The sequence below is a fragment of the Sander vitreus genome, chromosome 18 (genome assembly GCF_031162955.1).
Source record: "Sander vitreus isolate 19-12246 chromosome 18, sanVit1, whole genome shotgun sequence".
Lineage (NCBI taxonomy): Eukaryota > Metazoa > Chordata > Actinopteri > Perciformes > Percidae > Sander > Sander vitreus.
Genome location: NC_135872.1, coordinates 5,152,091 through 5,178,371, shown reverse-complemented (window position 1 = coordinate 5,178,371; position 26,281 = coordinate 5,152,091). Strand labels below are relative to the sequence as shown.

Genomic DNA, 26,281 nt, shown 5'->3' with positions numbered 1-26,281 from the left:
TGAAGAGAGCATAGATAACGGCTTCAGTTCCCTGTCAGCAATATTCTAAATATAGTGTACATTTAAAGTGATATTGATTTTTTTAGGTGTCTAAAAAAACATTTAGCTGCTGCCCCCGTCCACACGCAGTACTTCAGTGTCGGTACTCCTGCCTGCTTCTCCAAACTGGGGGTGTGCCGACTGCCATCTACTGTAGCTAATACACTGTCTGTGGATAATTACCTCATACAACCCCTCTTCAAAAATCCGAACTATCGCCTTAAGCTAACAAAGAAGTGGCACACATGTTCTGCCATATAGGTAGAGTTAGAAGCCAGCTGTCTTGAGTACCTGTCTTCAGAGTTGGCAGGCGGGATGTTTCTCACTCCAGAGGGGCTGACTAGGTCCTGGTCTGGCACATCTCTGTGGTGGTCAGTCCCTGTGGTGGTAAGTCTCTCTGCTCTGCGGTCTCTTTTTTGGATCTAAATGCACCTGAATGGAAGAAAAAGTTTTACAAACAGTATATTAATGGCGATGGATCAGAAAGAAGTGACTCTGCAGGATAGGAGGTAAAGGGAGCTTCACTGTGTGCACGCTGGAAGCCAAAAGCATGTGACTGGATGAGTGCCAAACATCTCAGCCTCCTATAAGATAGTATGAATGACAGTGAGAAAACTCAGCACCACTGTGAGTTATAGCAGCAGGTACAACTTTACAGTAAGTGTTACTGGAGTCGCTGGTTGGCTTGACAGTCTGAGAACAGTAGTCTGATTCTTAATCTGTCGGACACAATTCCCTCTGATGCTGCAAAGCTACACGTCTCAGAGTCCTGCTGGATTCAAACACTCACACTAAAGAAGCCATGATCATGTTCCTTTAGTTTAATAATCACGGTTTGTTTATCTAAAAAAACTAACCTATGAAATATTACATTTTAGTTAAGCTAGTTGGACATAGAGCTGCAACGATTAATCGATTACTTGTCAACTTTTAAATTAATCGCCAACTATTTTGATAATCGATTAGTCGGTTTGAGTAATTTTTTTTAAGACAAAAGTAAAAATTCTTTGATTCCAGCTTGTTAAATGTGAATATTTTCTAGTTTCTTCACCACTCTTTGACAGTAAACTGAATATCTTTGAGTTGTGGACAAAACAAGACATTTGAGGACGTCATCTTGGGCGTTTGGGAAACACTGATTTTTCACCATTTTCTGACATTTTATAGACCAAACAACTATTCGATTAATCGAGAAAATAATCAACAGATTAATCGACAAATGAAAGTAATCGTTAGTTGCAGCCCTAGTTGGACAAAATGCAATGTTTATCATTTTAATAGAACATAAATAATCTGTTTTTGTTTTCTTCTTAAAAAAACCCAACATCTTATCTGTGTGCTGTTTATTAACAGATTGAAGAATTTGGAACGGCGTCTGCAGACACCAATTCATGCAGCAACATGAAAGTAATCATCTTGGTACTTTACGTGTTACATGCCAACTTTGCCAATTGAATTCTAAAAGCACAAAAAAACAGAGGGGCAGTAAAACAAAGACAGAAACCACAAGTTTTATTAAATATAAATGAGAATGAGCCGTGTTTTGCTAAACTTGCAACCTAGAATTTAAATTATTGCTGTGCTGTAACGTGGATACACTTTGTTGACACAATAAAATAATCATATTATCCATAGAAAAATATCCATGCTTCACATAATAAGAGAGGTAACTGTAAAATGAATCGCTACTAAATGTGTGGGGGGTGAGAGTGGTAGAATACGATATGAAATTGCCCTATCAATCCAATCATAAAACTAATCCTCCAGGTAACTAAAGTCTTGCTGACTGAGTAACCAAATATAAGTGCTGTCTATCACGGAGCACTAAGATTCATTACTGGTTGTAAACCCCTCACCCATCATTGCACTCTGTACTCTCTGCTCAATTGGCCATCATTATCAATACGTAGACTTTTGCACTGGTACATACTAGGGGTGCAAGATATATCGACTCCATATCGTTATCGCAATATCACGTCGCGCAATATTATATCGAAAGTGTCGCAATAAGTATGTCATATTTTGCTTATTTTGTGGAGCGCTGCGTCCCGTCAGTTGGCTGTGTGGCTTAGTTGTGTTTGATTTAGAGCTCGCTCGAAACGCTGTAATGATCACGTTTCATTGGCCAGTTACCGTGCCACTTCCACGTTAGTACACGTCAGCGCACGGGTCCACTACGTGACAAACTATGTAGCGTACCACGTGTGTCCATATAGCAACAGAGTGACAGTGTAAGTGACGAAATAGATAGAGACAACAAAACAGAACGAATCAGAGAAGCGAAAGAAAAGTTGTGTCCTGTTCTCTTTATTTATATATTTTATACTGTCCAACCAGTAAAACATGTCCTGTTCTGTAGACATGGTCCTTATGTATTTATTCATGTTGGACCAGTTCAATATGACAGTCAGTTGAAATAAACCTTGTATTGTTAGAAAACTTGTTTAATTTGTTATGAATCTATTTTGATACATTTTTCCGTAACTTTTGTAATTTTACATACGTTTCAAAATATTGAAATGAATATCGATATCGCAATATTCATAATCCAGATCGCAATATCACATGTCAATATCGTGCAACCCTAGTACATACGGTGGCCGACGGGGGCAAACGCACTGAAACGATGCAAAATGCAAAAACACACAAAGCCCGAAAAACAAATGCAGCAGAAAAACGCCACGACCAGTTTACACAACCGAAGTTCTACAGGCCTCTAGGGGGAGCTCTAAGTTGAGCAGCTTGATTTTCGACCCCACGGAGAGAGAAAGAGCGAGAGCAGATGAGGTTTGTTTTGTAAGCGGGAAGAAAAGTGTAGTAAAGAGGCGACATAAAAAGGTGCATATTCATGTTTACGTTTGGCCCTAGTCTTTTACAGTATTACAGGAGAGAAACAGGTTTACGTAGCTACCGTGTTACAGACGTCTACAAGAACACTTATTAGAAATCAAATTTAAAAAAAAATAACTAAAAGCCACTCTCTCTGACATAACCTTGCCTTCCGTTGTGTGAACTGGATGCAGCGTTTTTCTGTTGCATTTGTTTTCGGAGTTTGTGTGCGTTTCATTTTGCATCGTTTGTGTACGTGCAGCGCGTTTGCTAAATGCTGCGCATGGTGTGAGTGCAGGAAGCTGACTCACTAGCCTCGGACCTCAAAGTTCTTTTGTACTCAACACAAAACGTCCGTAAATAAAAGTCTTGAATCAAAAGTTCTTCGTTTGACTGTTTACTTCAAAACATAAAATATTAAAACTTAGGATCTTTACTTTTCTTACAAAGTAACTGTGGTTCCGTGTAGGTCAAAAGACTGTGTTGCTCCAAAGTCCAGTGGCTTCTGGCTGTTTCGCAGGGTTCAATTTCTTTCAAACTTAATCTAACAGCCAATCAAATTACATTATTCTAGATCACTGGTCAACTGTTTACATTCCAATTGCTACGTTCCATTTTGCAACACAGGTTTTCTCAGGTCTTACAAAATAAACTCAAAATATTATTACTTCCATAGAAATGACTTCAACACATGGGTTGTCAAATTGATGAAGATGTTTTCTTAATCTCCTTGTGTTTTGTCAATTTGCACGTGTTTTCAGAAGTTGCAGTGCGTTTGTCGGCCACCATAGATGATCCATCGTTGGGTTGCTGCCTACATATTTATCCATTTACATGTCACGCAAGCACTGCAGTCACAGCCTACGCTCCCAGGCCTTCGTAACCTTTAACGTTCCATTAGTTCGTACAGAGCATGGCTAAATGGCTCTCTCTTTTTCTGCCCCCTCAACCTGGAATACACTGCAGCAGGACCTAAAACTGTCCAGCTTGATCCCACTTGGGTTTTTTAAACTCCTTTTAAGGGCACTGGAGAAAACATGTATGGAATCTTGTTCTTTTTTTTTGGTACTTTACTGTTTTAAAAGGTCCAATGTGTAGGAATTTCTGCCATCTAGCGTTGAGATCATATATCGCAATCAACTCTCTCGCACCACGCAGTTCAAAGTTACGTATTACGTATTGCTACGGTAGCCTTCATGCTTCAAAAAGCCGGTCTTTTGCTTTTTTCCAATATCCTTTTTCTTTTTCTGGGCAACACAGGGCAACACAGATTTGATAATAAATAACTGAACACGTTACACACTGGACCTTTAAGTCTACCTGGCACTTTCGTTCAAATATTGTATATAGTAAATCTTGTGTATACTATTGTAATCTGTTTGTCTGTCTGTAACTGATGTTGTGTATTGTCCCAAACAGGTCTCTCTTGAGAATGAGACCCTTTGTCTCAATGAGATTACCTGTATAAATAAAGTTATAATTATAAATTTAAAAAGCGATATAAATTAAAGCATTGTGTGAGGAGGGAGCACAGGAGGGAGAGGATCAGTTTAAAAAAAGAACCACGGATGAAATGTGTTTTATGGCTAAGATGGAACAGATTTGTTTTAACAAATGGAATTCTCAAAAATATTTCTGGAAGGTGTGGAAACCACTTTTTATATTGTATGATGAGACTTAAATGTCTGATTTGTGTGTTTGTTGCTATGCCCTTAATCTAAGCAAACTTTGATCTTGCACTCTGATGCTCTGGCAGCCCTCCAGCTGTTTTTTTTTCTTATCCGTCTCTGTTCTTTTTTTTTATTGGTTTGAAAAGAAAAAAAAAAAAAAACGGAAAATGGTACTTCTCTGACAAGGTAAAGAATGAATCAAGCGTTATCGTAACTCAGTAAAACCACCAGATCAAAGATAACTAATGCATGAATCATTTCAAGCAATAAAGAGGTAAAATCATTCAATGATATGAGAGAAATGTTTAGCCAACAGCATAGACACATGACTTTGATGTTTCGTTCTCTTCTTGTTTAAAAGGCAGCTTTTAAAATCAGATCATGAATCAGATCTGAAAAAGGGTCATGTCCTCTCCATGTCTCTAAAACATGTCTGACTCTTAGGAGTTGTCTGGACTTGCAGCTGGAGCAGAGAAGCAGTTTGAAGCATGCAGAGTTGAGTGTGAGGCCTAAGGTTAAGCCCTTGTCTCCTCCCTTAGAATGCAACATTCAATGCAACCACATTTCACTTTTCCTTCATAGTAGAAAACATTGACAGCAACACTACGTCCATCTCCTTGTACGCCTACACGTACATCTGCCATTAATTCCATAGGGATCCATATCTGCGTACTCCAAGGAGAATCATTTCCTCAGTCTATAAAAGGTGGAGCTAAGAGCAGTGGGCTGACCTGACAAACTCAAAGAAGCCGTGAACCATTTACTCTGCACACTGAGAGAATCACTGCCACACCTGATACAGACTCTCTCAAAACAGGAAATTCCAACCTGAATGACTTTGGAAAAAAGAAACACACATGAGGATTTAAACTGAAGACATTGAAAAGGGTTTTTTTTTCTTCTGTTTTTATTGGGTGAGACTTTATGTGTGAAGTGATTTCCTTGTCTGTTTAGAAATACAGTACTTATTTGCTATTTACCTGGCAAGTGTATTTGACTGTTCAAATGGAAAACGCTAATGAATCTAACTACCAACTTATTGACGACTGCGTGGCCTCAAACACGACACTGTATAAATTCTATGCAGCTGTTACGATTGTGATTTTCATCCTGGCGTTGCCTCTGAATGCATCTGTCCTCCACCTCTTCATATTCAAGCTGAAATTCTGGAAATCCAACTCCAATAATGTCTTCCTTTTCAACCTGGTGTTGGCTGACATTCTCCTGATCTTCTGTTTGCCCATAAAGGCATACAACTACATCCAAGGAGAGAGGAGGATTGAGAATGATGCTGTTTGCAAAGCCATGCACTTCATGTTGTTTTTAAACCGAGGGGGAAGCATTGCCTTTCTGACCGTGATTTCCATTGATCGATATCGTCACGTGGTACACGTTGGCCGAAGGAATCTCCTAAAAGTTCTCAAGAAATCGGCTCTGATCTCGATCCTCATCTGGCTGTTTCTTGTGCCTCTCACCATCCCCACCATGCTCAGGAATTTTGATTGCTGCCACATCCCAAATGAAGACAAGACAATTAAGGTAATGTTTCCATGCTGAATATGCAATTTGCCCCACCCCCTAACCCTAACATTTGTTATTGACAGGTTTTCAGCGAGTCCCAAAAAGCTGGTCTAATACGATACACTTTATTGCAAAGCTGCACCATTAATGTAATACACAGTTCACACAGAATGGAGATTTATTTTGTGAAAACAGGTACTCAGGCCCCGTTCACACGTACATGGTTATTTTGAAAAACGGAGACATTTCCCTTGGTTTACACGCAAACGGAGAATTCACCTCTGAAAACGATTCTTTGTAAAAACTCCGGCCAGAGTGGAGATTTTGGAAAACTTTGTCTGCATGTAAACTGAGACAAACGGAGGTTCAGGCAGCCGTGGAAGTGAGGAAAGAGAAGAGAGAGGAAGTGATTCGTTGCTGTTGTTGCTATTTTCGGGATTCTGATTGGCTAACGTGGGCTTGAGGTTCTCGTTACACTGCCATCTACAGGTTTGGCATGCTCTTGACGGCATATATACACGGGTACGTGTAAACCAACACCTTTCTGAAAACTGACAGCTGTGCACGATGTTATTTTTGAAAACGGAGAGATTGAAATGTCCGTTTATGAATATAGCCGGCCATGTGTAAACGTAGCATCAGCCAAGTAAGTCAGCAAGTAACCAAGAGGATACTATAATTTATGTGATCAAGGGGATGAGAGGCCTGATCATAAAGGATGTATCTCTATGGCGTCCTTCCAGAGAGGACAGAGCACTGGGGGTTTATCTCATTCAAAAGCTCCACTTAGATAGAGCTGGTTTCGACACAGCACACAGCATTGCTAAACTTGAGATGTATCAAACTGCATCACAAATGACAGAGCCACATATAGAAAATGATGTGTGCATGCTGAAATAAACGTATTGTCAAAAAAACGAGGATATGCAATTCTGCTAATACTGTGTTGGCTACAGTTGAAAAGTAAGCAGATTTACTTAGGGACCGTTCGGTATGTATGGAATGGACCACCGGAGGAAAATAGGGTAGGGTCGTGTCTTTTTATTCTTTGGTGAAGGGAGGGTCATCCAACATTTTTCAGTCCGGGGGGGGGGTCACCCAACTTTTGTATTCATGAAACAGCAAAATTTCTAAGTGGCTTGTTTGGTGCATATTTTTCCATGTAGCTCCATGTAGCTCTCTCAGTCTCTGCCCTCCTTCGCTACCAGATGGGTCTGACCCATGAGTTTGCTGTGGGGCAGGGCATAGACATATGGGGCAAGGGGAGCTGCCCCCCTGGTGGCTGAAACAGATAATTGCATTGTTTAAAAAATGAGTGGAATAATTCTGGCATGATCAGATATTTTATAAATATCTTAAATAACACAAAACAACTAAGTGGTGGAAGGTAATACATCAGATTTCATATACTGCTTTAGTAAAAAAAAATATTACCTGGCTGACGATGGGAGCAGCAGGACGCAAAAAACGAAAATGACTGTTGCAATAAAGGTTTCCTAAATGTCACATTTGATGTCAGCTTACTAATTGATTGCGGGTTTTGTGTAGACTTTTATATGTTTATTCCACTTTGTTTAAACGGCGAAGTGGAGAAAGCCTAGTGACGAGTCCAGAGCAACCAGTTTGTGTGTTGAATATTACCCAGAGTGCCTTGCTGAATGGTCTCAATATTTTATTGTTTTATTTCATGTGAATACTAGTTTACTAGAGGAGTAACTTAGTATTTGAAGTAATGCAGGAATTGTGCATTTAGTTTCCATGCTTATTGTCTTTCCACAACAATGTTAGGGAGTAAATCTACTGAAATGGCCACCACACCATAACAGAGGAGTGGGATGTGTAAGATCAGAATGCAGAGGTTTAGTCTCATATGTCATAGCTGTAAAAAAAAAACAAAAAAAACAAAACAAACAAACAAACAATGGAAATCTGTATACATTTGCCAAACGCAAACCAGTACAGAACGTATTGATAAATTGTTGGGGGAGGGTCAGGCCTTTCTTCCAAATCGTTTTGGAGGGTCATAGAATTTTTTTTTTACTGGCGAGGGGAGGGTCATGTCTTTTTTGGCTAAAAGGTCCCAAAACTCTTCCGGTGGCCCCTTAAATAAATAACGAACAGTCCCTTAGTACTGTATTTGAATACTATTTGGAGCATACAAGCATATTCCCATTTTATTTTACTACATTTCTACTCCAAAACCTTTCAGGTGGAATTATTGAACTTTTTTTCTCCAGTATGGATTTCAGTTGTGATTATTAGTTACTTTACAGTTTAAGATTTTACATGAACAAAATAACGAAATATATTTTGAAAAGTGGTTTAAACAGCTGTCTGGAGCTTTCCCAATATACAATTTGTAGGAATAGAATGGCCAAACAATCAAGAAATTTGTTGTTGATATACTGTATGTGACAATTAAGTTGATCCTTTCTTCTGATTTAAGGAAGTCAACATTATACGAGAATTCATCTTCTTTACCAAGATTGTCATCCCCTTTGTCATCCTGGCGTACTGCACAGTGCGTATCGTCAACAAGCTGAGGAAACAAACAATCGGGGATACAACCAAGCTGAAGAGAGCAGTCTTTCTGGTAACATGCGTCATGGTGGTCTTCTCCTTCAGCTTCCTCCCTTGCACCATAGCCAGGATGGTTATGCTGATTGCCCAGGTCAACAATTGGTCCAGACCCCAAGAGGACAAAGCTGCTGTGGCCTTTGACGGCCTCATGGTCCTCTCCTACATAAACTGTTTGCTGGATCCGCCGGTCTACTGCTTCTCTAGCACCAAGTTTAAAGGTCTTTATCTCGATACTTATTTCCCATTCCTTTTAAAAAAAGCGCCATTGCAAAGCTTAAGGGTAAGCACAATACAACGTCCGCGCAACGATGTTATTTGAAATGAATGGAAAAAGAGGCTGACAGTGTGTCCTAAAAAATGATTTACTTAATGAAAGGGTCAAGTGTGCCTTGAAGACAAGACGTCTAGCAATTATTTCAGTTTCAATTGATTCTTCAATAGAAATTATTTAGAGGCACATATGTAAATAGGAAGATCTGGTTTGTGTGTTCATCAGCATTGTGTATATATACTGTACAGTAGTATCGACTCCTAATAGTCTATACTATTAATGTTTTGTTTTTTTAAGGGGAATGCCCCTCAGCCAAAGTATGCACATCTGTTTTTCTGTTTGTCTTGGACAGCAAGTATTTATGACCATGAAAAATTCCTTTAAAGCGATAAAAGAACAGGAATCTTATTTGTCAAATCCTACAACTCTCACACAACCTTTATCTCAACTTCCACGGTTAAACAAGCATTAGTGTTTAATGCCATCAGAAACTATAACCATGTCACCCCCGAAAGTGTTTAAATCTTGTCAAATACAGTTGTCATGAAGCCGTAAACGGTAATACATTTCAAACTAAGGGAACTAAAAAGGAAGAGGTATCAAATATGTGCATGTAACTGACTCCAAAACAGACACATATTAGGCTATGGTCAGTCAAAACTCAATCCTAAAAGCCCATGAAGCTGATCCTTAATGTTGATTGATTATTGAATTGTATAACTGTTTATACTGTATGTGGAGCAGTGGTTCCCAAACTTCGGGGGGCACAGAGTTATGAGGGGAGGCGGGGTGACGCAAAATATCAATAAATAATGCATGGTTCTAATACACTGCTAGGAAAGCATGGACAAGTTTGTGAAAGGACTCCCGGGTAAATGTAAAGCAGACGATGAAACCACACCAAAAACAACAAAACGCAAGAAAATACATAGTGGTGAACACAATTTGATCTAAGGAGCCGGCTTCCTATTTTTCAGACGAATCTTACTGTATCGTTGACTATCCCTTAAAAACAGCTGATTGTTGCGCATCTCTCTCTCTCTCTCTCTCTCAAAAGGTCAAATCAATTTAAATGGGCTCTATTGGCATGGGAAACAGACATTTGCATTGCCAAAGCAATTGTGAAATATTTTTTTTTAAATGATCTACTAGCATCAAGTGTAAGAGCTGTGTAACATTGTAATCAAATATATAAATGAAAATAGGTCAAGTTGAACTCATTAATACACATAGGTCTCTCTCTCTCTCTCTCTCTCTCTCTCTCTCTAATGTAAAATTGAAAATGAATCATGTTGAATGAATCATTTTTTTAACCAGACTAAACGATACTTTACTCAGACTTAATCACAGAAATTCCACTGTGCATGAATAACTTACCTGCATGCTCTCACTCACCTTGATGATATCAATCGAGGTAATGATGCAGTGAGTATGTCTCTTGGTCACTGTCTGGCTATAAATACAGGGCTTACTAATTTTAAGTAATCAACTAGCTGGGGTCTGGTGATTGTAGGTTTAATTTTGTGTAAATTTGACTCATCTGTGTGTTAAAGATGCAACATTGTGTGCTGATTCATAAAATAAGTCACTGCCTTGTATTTGTCACAGCATTGTTTGAATGGTAAATGGTGAGTCACAACAACAATACAATGAATTTACTTTGAATTTGTTCTGTGGAATATTATGCAACTTCCTTGTCGAGTTGTATCTATCATGAATCAAATTGGGAACACATCTGAGGAAAACCCTCGTCGGGTATTATAGATTATCAAGACTGATGCATACTGATATACTGTATACACAACCAATCTGGCTCTGCAAATGTCACATCTGTACAACAGACAATGTGTGTCTACAAGTATGAAAACACTGCAAATACAAAGACAAAGTAAAGACAGCAACACGTGTCTTAAGGTCACATATAGTATGACATACTACTTTGTCATTCAGTTGTAGAGATTTGACCTGAGCAGAGCTGTATGTTCACAGTGTATTTTATTTGTTTGTCTGTGACTTCACTGTTCATTCAACACATATGCTTCATTCTTGTTTTTACTTTTGTATCCACCTTAAAAGGTCCCATATTCTAAAATGTGAGATGTGTTTTTTAATTTAAAAAGCAGGTCAAGGTGCTATATAAATACTGTGAAAGTATCAAAATGCTCAATCCACAGAGAAATCCACACAACCTGTATTCAGAAACTGTGCCTTTAAACGAGCCGTCAGGACTTCCGTACAGTTCAGATATCACAACCGTAATATATATATATATATATATATATATATATACATATACATACATAGAAAGCCGCTACAGTGCCGTTACAGTCATTCCCCGGCTGCAATGACGGTGCAGAGAGCACAGATGCACAAGACCCAGAAACGCTGACCAATCAGAGCAGACTGGACTTTTTTGGGAGGGGGGCTTAAAGAGACAGGCTAAAATGGAGCGTTTTTCAAACAGAGTCCCCCTGTATACAGGTATATTCAGACAGACAGTATGAGAAAAATAATGTTTTTTTGAACATGTAAACAAACAAAATGAGCATGATATGGTCCCTTTAAATGCTAAATGGTGTTTTGTTTCAAATAGAAATAGGTAACGTTTGTTATTATATGGCTACTATATGCTACTAAAAAGGAGTTATAATAATTTCAGGGTTTATGACCCCATAAAACAGTTAAATAGAAGGGATTATGGATGCAAACATCTTCTGAATTGTTATGAGTTGTAGATATATAAGACATTTACAGAATGTGTTCCTATAACTATGGTCCTAATATTTGTCCCAACAGTTGATATTTATTATAAGTGTCCCAATAAATGCTTTAAATATATTGCCCTTAACCATCACTCAGTTGAGTGAAGCTGTCAGTGGAAATGTTTGTGGAAATGTTTCATTTTTGTAACAGAAATGTTTAACAGAGCAGGGATCACATTCAGAGACTGACACCTTTTATAACTCATTTACAGGTGGTATTGTGCAAATACTTGTCTTGTATTGTATGTGTTTTTTCCTACTGCTGTATTGTGTGAATGTATAAATATATATTTTTTATCTTTGAGAACATTTCTGCTGACTGATCCTCCATATTCTTTCCTTCAAATAACATTGATATAAAACTCTAAATATCTTAAATTAACTGAACGGTTCGATCTCTTGATGAATGTATTTGAAGCTTGATATCCAGGGACACACCTCAGCTGATTATAGTGCGGCTGTCAAACACACACACACACACATATACGTGAATTTCAGGTATGAGTTAACATGCATTTAAGCCATCTTGAAACTTTTGTCCAGGGAAAAGAGTGGGAGTGGTTTTGATTACTGGCTCTATTGTATCTGAAAAAAAACTAAGCAGTAAAGAAAAAAAAAAAAAACAGTACCAGAAACAAGTAGCTAAATCTTAAATCTTAAAAGCTACAAAGCTCTCGTACATGTGTCACTCCAAATGATGAGAAAGAGGTACATGTTTGAAACACATGCATTTTAGTGGCCATACAATCAGTAAGGTGACTTCAGTAAACTGCAAATGACAGCAGGTTGGCCAGATGATCAAACGCAAAGGATAACAGAGGATAAAGAAAGATCTAACATTAGTGCATTTACGCATAATTATTAGCCTAATCTTTACAACTACCTGTTGTTATGTCACTGTAGTGTGTTTCTTTCTGCTTGTACAAATTGATCTGGAATAAAAGACCAAACTACAGTCATACATGTAGTTGGTGTGAAAAATATATATTTAATTATTGAACTTAAACAACACACTGGATGTAAAATTGTAATGCAGTGTAGTGATTTCAGTTGAAAAATGCCAGCTTTGATGATTTTTATTTCATAATTCAACGCATACATACACATACAAATTCACACTGGATCTTTATGGCAAAATGCAAAAAAAAAAAACTTTTAAAGTGGCTCAAAGTAAAACCACTTCTGGTCATGAAGCTTATCAGAATTTACATTTGTCTTGAAACTGTCTCTGGGACTTTAAAGCACCAACGTGTAGAATTGCGCATGGTTATAAGCGTGTTTAAATGTTAATTATTTTTGTTGGTTAAATCTATTTGCTTTCTGCCCGTTCATCTCAGTTTGCCAGTTTGAGTCTTTTTCAAGGCACCAAAGTTAGAACTTTTCCACTGCTACACATAACAGGACTCTACATGTTAATATGAAATCTGAGTCAGATAAGATCAGTCGTTTCGTCTGTGTAACTAGGATGCATATGATTTCGGGAGGCAGTAGCTAGTTCTTACCCTGGCTAAGACATGTGAAGACAGGATCCTCAGGCCTCCTTCCATCTGATGGAGGAGGAGATGACACGTTGAAAACTGGGAGCTGTGGGGCCGCACACAAACCCAAGACATGGAAAGGGATGAGAATGAGAGGAAGCATGTGAGGGGAAAAAGAAGAGATAATGAAGACGCTGTTGATAAGCACTGTTTTAGGCCAATATTTAGGAACTTTGCACAACTCTTAACCCTAACCCTCTTTAAAGTATAAATGGCAGGTTTTTCAACATAAATCCCATCATGTCAGGAGGAGCTCTCTGAATCACCTCAAAGGTATTCCACATATAAATGGATAAAGTATGACCTTCTACTGCAGTATAAACCATGATGCATTTTCAAAACTAGATCAGATGACAAATACACAAAAAAATGCATGTTAGCTGATCCAGCATGCATAACATATGTTTTCCATTATCCAAGTTTATTAAGTGTTTTCCCTAATATCTCCAGTTTGTTCTGGAGTGAAATTAGTGATGAATAAGATGGCAAAATTTGCCATCTTATTCATCACTAATTTCACTTCTGACAACGTTTTAGGCGAGAAATTAACTGTTTAGATTTCAAACAGAGGCAGTCTTGCGAATAATTGATGCCGAATTGACATTTTGCTTCAAAGTTTTCGGAGTTGAGAAGTGAGGCGTCAGCCAGCAGGCGCCTGCCCCGGCCGCTAGCTCGTCGCTGGGCCAGTCATGCTCAGAGACCCCGCTGTGAGCTGGAGGTCTCTCAGACCGCTCTCGTAAATAAGAGGCTTTTATTTCGCCGTTGACGGTCCATTTGTTTAAATATCACAACACATGTTCATCATAAAATCTTTTCGGAGTTAAACTCCACAAGCGTGTCCTGCGGCTCGCCGGCCATCACACACACACACACACACACACACACGCAGAGGCGGGGGAGAGAGGGATACCCGTTTCTCTTCGGGAGACTTAATTATGACAAATATGCTACATACATTAGATAGTATTTAGTTCATACTTTTTTTGGTGTATTTGTTTTCTGATTTTAACACTAGAAAGACCGTTGCGGTGCTTGCATCACTCCCTTTACCCCTCCTACCAGTGAGTCCCTATGGCCACTTCACCAGTGCGAATGCAATTGGAAAAAACGGTTTTGGAGGAGAGTAGTTAGTAGATCTGTTTAGAAGTGGACTTTTCCTAGAACTACGTTCCTGTAACTACTTGGTCGGAAAGCGGCTATCGTCAGACTTTAGTGTGAAAGCAAAGTAAGCAGACTTAGCAACATGGGTCGCATTAGAAATGACAACCAAATAGAGAAGCCTGCTTTTACGTCATCAGTGGACTGGTGTACAGTTCTATATGTGATCATTTAGTGTTACTGACGGTTGTTGGCTGTCCGTTTAACTTACATAATGCTGTTGTAAAGCAAGACAAAAAACAGAAAACTGGAGTTTTTCCATCAGTAAGGCTGGGCAACATTGTTAAAATGTCAAAATGGTTCAAATATGATCATGGGAAATTCACAACATCGATTTATATGACAATACGAAAGAATGTATAGTATGAAAAAAAAAAAAAAAAGAATAACTCACAAAATAATTAAACTGATGTTCAAAGCAATAAATTAAACTTGTTTATATGTGTAAGACAAATACATAAACCCCTAACCCTACAGTATAATACCATATTTGTTTAAATACGTCTCAAAAGAGCTTGTGGCTAAAGTTTCATTATTGGTTAAATCTTTGGTTTAACCATACAGTGTAATACCATAAGAAAATCAATAGCCTTGTTAGAAATATAAGGAGGGATATAGTTTTTACTTTAATCTGCACTTTTTCACTGTAAATTCTATACTGATATATATGCCCAATAATGTGTCATAAGAAACGTATTAGTTAATGTTTACTGCTTTTAATTGTTCACTGTAAATAAATCACCAAAGAATAGGTGTAACGGAATAGAGTATTTAGCGAAGAAGTAGTCAGGGAGGTGTCAGTCAAGCACAGTCTGTACATACAGTCCAGTGAAACTGTAAACACTGGTGTGGGTGTACAGGGAGAATTAACAGGCTTGTGTATAGCATTGAGATACTGTCTGACTTGTCCACTCATCTCATCAACTTCTCAGTCCCTCCCCCCTTTCCGCTAAAGCCCAAAACGATCTCCTAAGGGAGAATGAATGTGTGTGCATGAGCAGTGATTGACACACAGTTAGACACCCCCCCCTGGCCCTGATTGGTGCATCTGAACAGGGAGTGGTGGATTTTTGCAAATATAGGCTGTTGCAGGTGGTGCCAGAAATGTTTTTTTTTTTTAAATGACCTGCTTCATGTAGTTCTACTGGAACATAGGGTCAGTTTCAGCAATATGACAGAAAGTTAGTTTTATAAGGCTTACCTACTGCACCTTTAATATAGTAAGGATTTTAATTTATTAGGATTTCAGACCAGGTGTTAAGGAGCTAGGATGGTACAGCATTTCCCTTGTGATTGCATTTTACGGCATATGCAATAACTACAAAGTACTCAGCAGTATAGTAGTATAGACCAAACATGCTGTAAAGAAACTTGTTAAAGATCCTATATTGTAAAAAAAAAAAAAAAAAAAAGAGCCGTCAGGATTTCCATGCGGTTGTGATATCACAACTATACTATATAAAAAGGTAATAAGTGTCGCTACAGTGCCGTTACAGACATTCCCCGGCTGCAATGACGGTGCAGAGATGCCAAAAGTGCAGAGGCAAAAGTCCCAGATATGCTCAGGAGGGTTTAAAGAGGGCTAAACGGAGCATTTCAGAGTGAATACAGGTATAGTCAGACAGACAGTATGAAAAAAATGTGTTTTTGAACAATGAAGTACGTAAACATGTTCTAGAAGAAACCCAAAATGTCAAGTATGTACGTAGACATTTCAATATCTCACAATTGCTCCTTTTGGAATTAATTTATTTCTGTGGTTGCATTTACACATCACATTTATAACGAATGTGTAAAAAAATGATTCATGTTGTTGCCTTTTTTATAATCAGAGTAAACTGGCCTGTCTAAGTTTCTAAATTATGTGAAGAAATGTCAAACCTGAGTGGACTGCAGAACCCTGCAAGGCTAATTTAAAATGTCCTCATTCACACTGTAAAACTGAAGATCTTTGTATACTGCTGCTGTAAATAAACAGAATACAGCTCTTTGCAATGCAAAGCTATTACTGTGACACCACCTTCCTCTTTTTCTAAAAAGGTGTAACGTTATCCCAAACAAGTACAAAAGCAAAACTTCCATATCCCTGTTGTACCCTCCTACATCTCAGCAATGTCCAAATGTTGATGTTGCTGATCAGCCTCTTCAGGCTCCATTTTCCAGCCCTTTGCAGGAACGTGCTACAGGTTTTTCAGATTGTGTATGTGGTCAAAAACAGCACACCCCCCACGTATTGTTGTCTATCCATTTTCTAGCTTACTTGTGTCTCACTGAGATCCTGTGTACAGATGCATTAGCCCCTCATTTTCATGTTCTCCCAATTTTGAGGTATGTACACTTTACTCTGGGCAGGTTGTACGGGTGTTGCAACAGGAGAGCTGGTGCAAGTTGAGGCTAGCAGCCTCAGACCAGAAATATTACAGCAACAACAGCAGCAGCAGCAACAACAGAGAAAGAAAGTATGAAAATGAAGACAAACAAACCCTAAACCGAGACAAACGCTGAACATCAGTGTTAACTGTATTGTTGCCACCTTTTTTGCAGACTGGCTCCACGCCCTGTCTGCTTTTTTAAAGCCTTCAATGGCTTAATGTCTCAGCCATTGACTGAATGCTGTTTTAAGGAATTTAGCTCATTAAGATAAGTGACGTGTGATGGGTTGAGTTGGAGACAAACGGGCCCTTTTCACACCAGCCATTTAGACATGTCATAGCAGGCAAATGTCAAAATGGCTGCTGTAAAAAGGGCCTACACACGTTGTAATTTTTAAATCAAATGTTGCCATCTTCATTATCTCCTAAACTGATTATGCTCTGTGTTGTCTTGTTGTTAAACATGCTTAATTACAACACTGAAAAACAGATTTTTGCACTGGATGTAGTGACAGGAGTAGGTCTTGATACCACGTACAAAAAGTAACCGCGGTGCTGTTCAACACTGACCTGTTCCTAGTAGAGTCAGCAGTCTACTCTGCTCCTGTAGAACCTTGTGGATCTGCTCAATTTGTTGCTGAAGCACCTCATATGGATGATCTGGAACCTGCCAACAGACAAACATTAGGGACATAATTAATAGAAGGGATTAGAACATGATCCAGAGACTGTGGTAGGCAGTTTCAGAGGCTTCACAGGACAAACAATAATCTGATGTTCTACTGCTTTCTAGTGGCAAGCAGAAGAACTGAACTAAAAGTGGACGTGCCCGATTACATGGAACAGTATTGTGGAGCAGCAACGATGAATCAATTCAATCGATAAGTTGTCAACTATTAAATATTATTTCGCCAAATATTTTGATAATCGATTAATCGGATTGAGTAATTCTTTATGAAAAAAAGTATAATTAGTAATTAAGTAAAAGTAATTATATGATTCCAGCTTCTTCAATCTGAACATTTTCTTTCTTCACTCCTCTGAAATCTTATAGACCAAACAACTAATCAATTAATCTAGAAAATAATCAACATATTAATCGATAATTAAAATAATCGTTAGTTGCATCCCTACAGTATTGTATAAATGAATCCTTACAGCAGGGGTCTTCAAGGGGTCTTCTTTTTTTAGGCCAAGGACCCCTTTACTGAGAGAGAAACAGAGCAACATTGCATAACATTTTGTAAAAAGTTACAGTATTTTATAGGTTCCCGGGGACATCAAAATTCCACCCTGAGATCTTCTATCTCTACAAATATCATTATTATAAAAATATATATAAAAAGGTCCTAAAGGTATGACGTTCAATGGACTCCTGCAGATTTGCAAATGATGCACATGTACAAAGAGAAAGCATGAGCCTGTTTACACACAGTAACCACAATCTGCACAAAAGAAGCCGCTGTGATAATATGTGAATCCACGCATGCCGACAGCAAAATAAACATGGGAATTTGTGCGGCATTTTATTTGTCCTATACTTTTAAGTATCCTTAATTAAAACACATTTTGGCAGGATTAATGTAGTTTACTGAGGCTGATGTTGCTTCTTCTGCAAATACTTTTTTTCTACTGAGAAACTAACAGCCAAACTGCATTGTAAGTATACTGTAAATATATAAAGAAATAAGAACATGCTATATAAATAATAAATATATATATATATATATATAAAGCTTGCAAGGTACATCATCAGCACCTGGTAGGGCAAGTGAAAAAAAAAATCTAGTTGCCAAAGTCAATTTTTACTGTCCCTAAACAAATTGTTATTTTATTAGTGGTAGTTGTTTCATCAACATCCTCTACTGCCACCCAAAAATCTCCTTCTTCCAGGACGCTTGAAACACTCTTCAGCTTTAGCTCATACGCAGCCATCTTCTTCTTCTAACAAGACGGCCACGCGTGAATAGCGCCAACCTAATTCTTGATTGGACAACAACACATTCAAATCAAATCATTCAACAAGCATTCTCTGACATGGGCAAGGGGAGGGCGGCAAGAGAATGATAACATAATTTATATTATACGATAACGATCGGAAAAAATGACTGACACTTTTTTTTTTTAACCCATTCAGGCAAGTCGGTTGTTGTATACCTGCTTAACGTGCAGTTTTATTTGCCCCAGGCCATCGGGCAACCCTTATTGTTGAACAATATGGAAGTATTTTGTGGTGGATGTTTCCTTTAATCGGTAAGCTTTTGTGTAATTCAGAATAGTAATACTTACTTGTTGCCTAGTCTGATTTACAGTCTGAAAGGCATCCAGGTTGGCAGCAGTTGGCTGGTATGGTCCAATGGGGATAGAATCATCAGGGCTCAGGAGAGAGGAGAGGTCAGAGTGAGTCTTGCCCACCATTGGTTCACACTGAAAGGCCAGCGGGCCCAGGCTGTCCCCTTGGTGCTCCACCCCACTGACTCCAGGAGTGGCTGGGATAGGTGCAGGAGTCTGAACTGACTGATTTGAGTCTGTGCATGTCCTCTGGTACGTTCTCTCCATGGGTATTTCAGCAGACATCGTTGCACGATACTCACTCGGTTTGTTTTGACAACCGCATTATACCAAGCTTGTCTTCATCTGAACCTCAACAGCTGCAAAATATTTAAAAGAAAAACATCAAAAGACCACAATGCAATGATAATTAACTAAAATACTTTAACTTTACTAGGAAAAATGACTTTCCCCTGCCCTGAAATAATGTGTATCTGCATTTCTATCTGCACTATCACTCTCAAAAGTGGGACAAAGCAATTGGAACTGGGAATAAATAGACTGAAAGTCATTACAGACACTTTCTGTAATTGATAACTTAATGTGTCTGACATTCATAAGCTAAACTGTCTTTTGTGTATACTTGAAATTAAGCTATACATTTGAGAACTACAGTCAAACCTCTTCCTCGCTAGCCTTTTCTTTAACTCAATGATTTAGTCCAGGGGTCTTCAACATTTTTTAAGCCAAGGACCCCTTAACTGAGAGAGACGGATCAGGGACCCCTACTACATATTGTATAAAATGAAGTTGCATATTTAACTGGGCCTATAATAAAGTGTAGGGCGACCTAGAGCCTTTATACATACCTTTTTAGTGCAGAATTATAAGCTATTAAAATATTTGTTGGCATGATTTTATATATATCATGTTTTAATGTTAAAAATACATGTGGCACAGTGAATCCTTAGGATGGGTTCGACTCCGACCTGCAGCCCTTTGCTGCATGTCATTCCCCCTCTCTCTCCCCTTTCATTTTTTTCAGCTGTCCTGTCAATAAAGGCCTAAAAATGCCCAAAAAATAATCTTAAAAAAAAAAATAATAATTAACAATTTTGTGGCCCCCCTGCAGTAACTCTAGGGGCCCCAGACCCCTGTTGAAGATCTCTGATTTAGTCTTATCTCATATAGGGTTCTTTCTTTCTTTAGTCTTTCAGTCAACATCCAATATACAAGTTCAGCTGCTATCAAATTGGCATGTTTTAGTGTTATAGTGTTTTCCCCTACAACTCCCACGAGGTTAAACAAAGTGCCAATGTGAATTATTTTGTTAAATGCTAACAAAAAAATAATTGTATCTTTATAGCTAGAATATGAACAGAAAGCCTTAGTAACGTGTTGAAAAAGTTGTATTATGAACCCACACAATTTAATTATATATTAAATGAATATAATACAGAAGGCTTTGAGGAATCTGGAAAGTGACCGACCGCCATTTTTTTTCCTGCCCTACCACTGAAAGTTCAATTGAACACAAAACTACATTTAATTAACGTTACAGTAGCCTACAGAAATGTAGCGTACTGTGAACTTGCTCAAAATGAATGAACCCTGCAACTTTCAACTGACTGTTTCAAATGAATAACGAACAAACACACAAACTCGTAATGTCTCCCCTCGGGTATGTTAAGTGACAGATGGGCGTTTGTCTTTTAAGCTACAGTAGCATACATGTAGACAGCTAGTTAACGTTACCTGCCGTCTTGGGTCAAGCTGAGTTGAGGGAAGTTTACTGTTGCTGCAGTTACTGAGCATTATCAACATCATCACTTCCGTCACAACACGTGTTTTGCGTCACAATGAAACAACTCAACTAACGCTAAATGCAGACAACTCTCCCGAAAAACAACAATGTAGTTTATACTAACTAGAGCACAAACATTTAGTTTTAACGCACAGTAGGTGTACATGTGCATGGATGTATTAAGAGAACGTACAGGTGGCGATACAACTAACTTCCGGTATGATCCTTCAAAATAAACCATTATAACGCGTTTTATTTTAACAGTCTATCTATGGTTTTAAACTTGTTTTAATTAGGAAAAACGGTATACGTGCCGTTTAGTGTCCCAAATTCCCCATACAATGTCCTTAATTATGAACCTGCTAAACCACCTGTTTAACAGGTGTTTGGGTTAGGGTTAGGGTGAGGGTTAGGGCAACCTGTCTCAAATAAGACCCTCATCATTTGGGACACTCAGTTTTTGGAATATAATTTGGGACACTAAACTGCACGTATACCAGGAAAAACTTTAGTTTGATTGCATTTTGTTAAATGTAATGACTTTAGATCTACGTGGACTTAAGGTGATGTTATTATGGCAACACAGACCAATGTATGTAGGTAGTACATTACATCATTCTTATGACATCTAACTGTTTTTGTATGAACTGATACCTTTCTGGATCCAAGGAAACCTTGGTTTATGTTACCTCATTGAGCCATGTGCTCATACCTTAAACGTAGGCTACCACATGATGGCAGCATAATCATTCAGGGACAGACCTAGTGTGAAAACGGGGGCAAATTGAACAAATGATGTTTCAATAAAGTGAAAGACAGACAGCAATGATGTTGGCCATACGTTCTATGTGTATAGTATGATATTTAGAGCCTTTCTTTCTCAAAATAAACAACTATTTCCTGTACAATTCGGTTTTTTCAGGAACACATTTTAGTCCATTGGATTGACGATCACAATCAGTCAGTAGTTGACCAAAGATGTACCAACATTTGCCAGATTCCTCTGGCCCTATAAGAACATAGAGCAGTTTTCTTCACTTGCCTAGTTAAATTCTGGTAGCAGCTTCATTTCTTGCGAACACAAAGCGTCCTTTAATACCTGAGTGTTGGCACAGATAACAATACTTTGATATCACACTTTGAGGAATACAAACAATTGTTTCTACAAAAAACATTCTTATCTTTTAATAAAAGAAGCTAAACTTCTCCAATGATAAATGTTCATTAAACACGAACATTTTGATAAAGAATGAATGAACAAGATATTGATGTCAGGTTTCAGTACTTTGCAACGGACAAATGTTTGATGGTACCAAAAAATGACTGATTTTAGTATAGTGGAAATATGTGGAGACTACTATATTTGCCTCAAAATAGTCAACAAATATTACTTCAAGGAGGACACAGCCTCATGATCTCAAACCAAGACCAATATAGGTTAAATAATTGTGTAAAACCTATAAAAAAAAATCATCATTATATCATCAGATTTATTATCACTCACCACATCTTACAGATCATTATGTTAATGTTGTCAAAACATGTACAAAGTATATCTAAAGTATTGAGTCATTTCTCAGAATTATGATAAATTATAGAAGTCGATAGTTGCTGAAGTAACAGTTTGTTTGTTTTGTTCAAGCAAATGTGATACACTTTCAGAAGAGAAGGCTGGCACGTGTTAAAGGAAAAGTGTTATAGATCCACTTTGAGTTTTTTAAAATGTTTACCAACTTTTATTCTAACCAATCATAGGGCTCTCTGAATTTCTATTGTTCTGTTTAAAACCACAAACACTGAAAGGAAGGGCGTGTGGGGTCACACTGATGTATATTGAGCCAATATTTCCCTTTAATAAAAATGGGATCCAGTCCAGCTGGTGTCATCCGCTGAATATTCTGAGGCTTTCTTAACTTGACAAAGGATTAAAGGAGCACATGTAAAATGTTGTTTTATATTTCACTTGAAACAAAAAGGCAGAGATTGAAATATATTGAATATTTGCACAAATTCTCAGCTTTCATCAGCTCAATTCCAAAATTGGTGGTCAGATTTGGCTTTGTATAGCTGGTCGGGTCCTGTTCCTCCAGTGTGCATCATGGAGGCGATCCAACACAGCAGAGAGCCAACATGGCACTCTGCCATTTCGAAAGAGACCGATCTTTTCCTTCTCTTGCCTGTTTTCCGGCTCTGTGATGCTGATGCCAAGCTTTGGAGGGCCTGGCACCAAACACACTCTCCTCCTCCTGCTGTGTGTGTGTGTGTGTGTGTGTGTGTGTGTGTGTGTGTGTGTGTGTGTGTGCTGTACCATCAAAACACACAAATACTGCACAAAAACACAAAACATGCATGCAGATTAACAGCGATGACAGAGTCACGGGCTGGAACATTACTTCAGGCAAAGATCAGAGGAAGGAGGTCATCCAAAATCGTGCCCCAAAACACACAACACACACACACACACACACACACACACACACACACACACACACACACCACAAAAGGGCAAACCCGAATATATGAATTCATTTTTAACGATACAACAAATCTTCTGTTCACCTAGTTTGCTGCAAATTCAGTCAGAAAAAATGAAAAAATAATATATAGTTTAAAGCATACATGTTGGTAAGGTAGCAAAGAGAGAATCTTTTGATCTGCATCTTAGCAAACCCATGACAATAAGCTGCCGTGTTGCCATTTTCTCCACCTCTCGTATGGTGTGAGAGGTGGTGAAAATGCCGTCAGAGGTCTAACATACTGCATTAAGTGATCTGTGAGTCGATAACATATTCCTGGAAGTCATTGACTGTGCTTTTTCTTAATCTATTATCAAATGTGTACGGATTTAAACAGCGCTCAGGAAACAGAAAAGACAATTTAGACTTTGGATTTCAGAAACTTTAATTCCTCTACAGACTTCTTAAAGTACCCTGAGCATAAAAATCTGCAGTTTATCTGCAGTTGTATTTAAAAACAGTCACAAGCGCAACATCTAATCTTTCATGTATGAACAACAGTGAAATGTGGACTCAAATACACTACATTTGATGCCTTTATGAATACATTTTGTACTGAGACTTTGTTGGAATTTACCACTTTGTTCACTAGATTTCATTTGATTATATAAACTTTCATATATCTAACATATGCAATAGTACTGCATATGTCAAGGAGTATATTTTGTGTTAAGCCTTTCGCAAAAGTAACATGCTATATCACTTTTACAATACATGTCATTTTCATACATTTTGAGGCACTGGTATTTTTACTAAAAGCAAAGAGCTGAGTCACTGGGTTACATCCAGCAGTGTTATTATGCTTTGACAATCACAGTTTATTTTCAGAGAGCTCTGGTCTTAAATCTGAGAAATGCCGACATCATTAGGTTCACAGGTGTAAGACAGTATAAATAATAGACTTCCTGTTCCTTCATGCATTCAAAAACCTGATGTTTATATATTTAAAATGCAAAGCTTTTTGATTCTGTAAGCATTTTTAAAGCACTGTTGCATACTTAGTGAAGGTGATGGTTCTTGGCTGTCATTGGCTCTCTAGGCCTTGGTCTTGATTCCTATTGGACAGGAGACTCCAGTCCCTCCCAGACCACAGTATCCATCAGGGTTTTTACTCAGGTACTGCTGGTGGTAATCCTCGGCGTAGTAAAATGGCTTGGCTTCGGCTATTTCTGTTGTAATCGCACCAAATCCTTCCTCAGTTAATACCTGAAAGAAGCAGCAACAAAGACAGAACATTTATAGATTTACAAGGACATAAACTGACTTAAACAAATGAAGTCATTGGAATAGAAACAATGGAAGAATAGCGAGACGATAACGTTAAAACTTCAGTGATCTCTGTGGGAATCAGTTTTTACAGCAACAACGGAGAACATAGCAGGAATGTGCCAAGGACAATACAGAAAGAGTATAGTGTATGATGGAAAATTAAGTTCTATTTAATCTCTACAATGTTGGAATTGGAAACCTAAAAAGTAGTGTGTTTCCATTTGAAAGGCCCTGACATTATGGATTGTGTGTAAAAACTAATGCAGAAATCCTACTTTTTGTTTCAGTAACCAACATTTTTTATGCACTTGTAACTTATTGTATCATATTTTTCTGTTGTTTGTCTACATTGAACACATTTCTCCACAAGAATCACTTGACTTTTCATCTGAACAAATCTTATCAAGAAATGTGTCTAATGTGTTTAGGAAAAACCTACGACACACACACACACCCACACACACACACACACACACACAGATATTCACAGTAGAATCAGTTGGTAATGACACCTTCTCCTCCTTGTGATATAAATAACTCAACCAGATGGCATGTGGGTAAATTAAAAGACAAAGAGATGAACTGCAAGCATGAAAAGACACATATATACACACACACACACACACACACACACACACACACACACACACACACACACACACACAATTAATTCCTTTTGGAGGGGTGTATGCTATGTTTTTAGAAAGTGTTCAGGCACGTTTACAACACAGCTTGATCATACTATGAGTGATGGAAGAGCTTAATTTGTTTCGACATTTACATGTTTAGCCTTTTCTCTAAAAAAGCTGCTGTTCTTCCGCCCCAAAACCCCATGAAGCGACTGCACCAGGTTTATGGTAATTATCCTGTTGGACGTCCCTGAATCATAATAATAAAACAGAACTATTCTCCAGGCGTTTAAACATTATGATGAGTGTACCTAACAGGAACTTTTTGTAGCTCAAATTAGGATCCAAGCATGATGATGAAGACTCAGTCAAAGAGTTGTTCCATGTTTCTTTGATTAAAGTTTTATGTGAATGCTTCATTTGCTGGCTGAATATTCAGGAGACATATTTAATAACTGGGCACTTCATTTAATTTTGTGTATTCAGCTGCATTACAATCACATAATCACAATCACAATAATTCACTGCCTAATTATATGTTCCATTTCTTGTGATTATGGAGCAGTGTCGACTCGCTAATTAACAGAAATGGTTAATATACTGCAACAATCTTAAAACCGATTCACAACTGAAGCAACATTATCTTGATACTAATGCAGGGATCCATGTGGCTTAAAGGTGATTGCCAGTTGTTAAAAAATAAATGTGAGCTACTGTTATGTGAAATTATGTCATCGTGTTTATAAGCAAATACCTGCAAAACTATTCCCATCATCCTCAGCTGCACTTTGAGTTTAGTGCTACGTAGCAAATGTTAGTATGCTTACGCACTAAACCAGAGATCTTCAACAGGGGGTCCTCAGTGTTACTGCAGGGGGCCAGCAAGTTATTTTTCAAAGGTTTTTTTGTCTTAACATGAATCCCACACATTATTAGCAAAAAGGTAAGGTCGTCACTAAGGGCTCCTGCACACTGGCTGCGTGGCGTGAGCGTGGCGTTTCTGTTGCGTGTCAGTTGCGCGGCGGCTGCGTGGCGTTTTCCATGTCTTTGCC

The 26,281-nt window shown here is 38.2% G+C and overlaps 3 protein-coding genes across 5 annotated transcripts in view; 1 reads left to right on the top strand and 2 right to left on the bottom strand.

The window, feature by feature from the left end:
- Positions 1-349: 349 nt before the first annotated feature.
- Positions 350-20,812, bottom strand: LOC144533075 (uncharacterized). 2 transcript variants are annotated; one of them, XM_078274189.1, is made up of 5 exons: positions 20,767-20,812; positions 19,030-19,391; positions 17,311-17,407; positions 13,175-13,256; positions 350-471 (listed from the first exon to the last, which is right to left on the bottom strand). In XM_078274189.1, the coding sequence occupies exons 2-4, from the start codon at positions 19,315-19,317 to the stop codon at positions 13,204-13,206; spliced, it is 438 nt and encodes a 145-aa protein (XP_078130315.1). In that variant the 5' UTR covers positions 19,318-19,391; positions 20,767-20,812; the 3' UTR covers positions 350-471; positions 13,175-13,203. The 2 variants fall into 2 exon arrangements, with proteins under 2 accessions (XP_078130315.1, XP_078130314.1); XM_078274188.1 differs by lacking the exon at positions 350-471 and having other exon boundaries at positions 12,734-13,256.
- On the top strand, positions 5,120-11,981 carry gpr31 (G protein-coupled receptor 31). The gene is made up of 2 exons (XM_078274187.1): positions 5,120-6,077; positions 8,506-11,981. Exons 1-2 carry the CDS (start codon positions 5,544-5,546, stop codon positions 8,956-8,958), a joined length of 987 nt encoding a protein of 328 aa, XP_078130313.1. The 5' UTR covers positions 5,120-5,543; the 3' UTR covers positions 8,959-11,981.
- A 2,886-nt stretch (positions 20,813-23,698) lies between the features above and the next one.
- msraa (methionine sulfoxide reductase Aa) overlaps positions 23,699-26,281 on the bottom strand; it is a 44,609-nt gene continuing 42,026 nt past the window's right edge. For both annotated transcript variants that reach the window (XM_078274979.1, XM_078274978.1), the window contains one exon: positions 23,699-24,537. In XM_078274979.1, the coding sequence (XP_078131105.1) occupies positions 24,367-24,537 (171 nt within the window). In that variant the 3' untranslated portion in view covers positions 23,699-24,366. The remainder of the gene's footprint in view (positions 24,538-26,281) is intronic.

Bases quoted from the DNA above. Each gene is read 5' to 3' on its own strand.
- gpr31 (XM_078274187.1), top strand. From the start codon at position 5,544: ATGGAAAACGCTAATGAATCTAACTACCAACTTATTGACGACTGCGTG. The intron at 6,078-8,505 runs GTAATGTTTCCA...TTCTGATTTAAG, and splicing joins ATGAAGACAAGACAATTAAG to GAAGTCAACATTATACGAGA.
- LOC144533075 (XM_078274189.1), bottom strand. From the start codon at position 19,317: ATGTCTGCTGAAATACCCATGGAGAGAACGTACCAGAGGACATGCACA. The intron at 17,408-19,029 runs GTAAGTATTACT...GTCTGTTGGCAG, and splicing joins TAAATCAGACTAGGCAACAA to GTTCCAGATCATCCATATGA. The intron at 13,257-17,310 runs GTCAGTGTTGAA...GCGGCCCCACAG, and splicing joins GCTGACTCTACTAGGAACAG to CTCCCAGTTTTCAACGTGTC.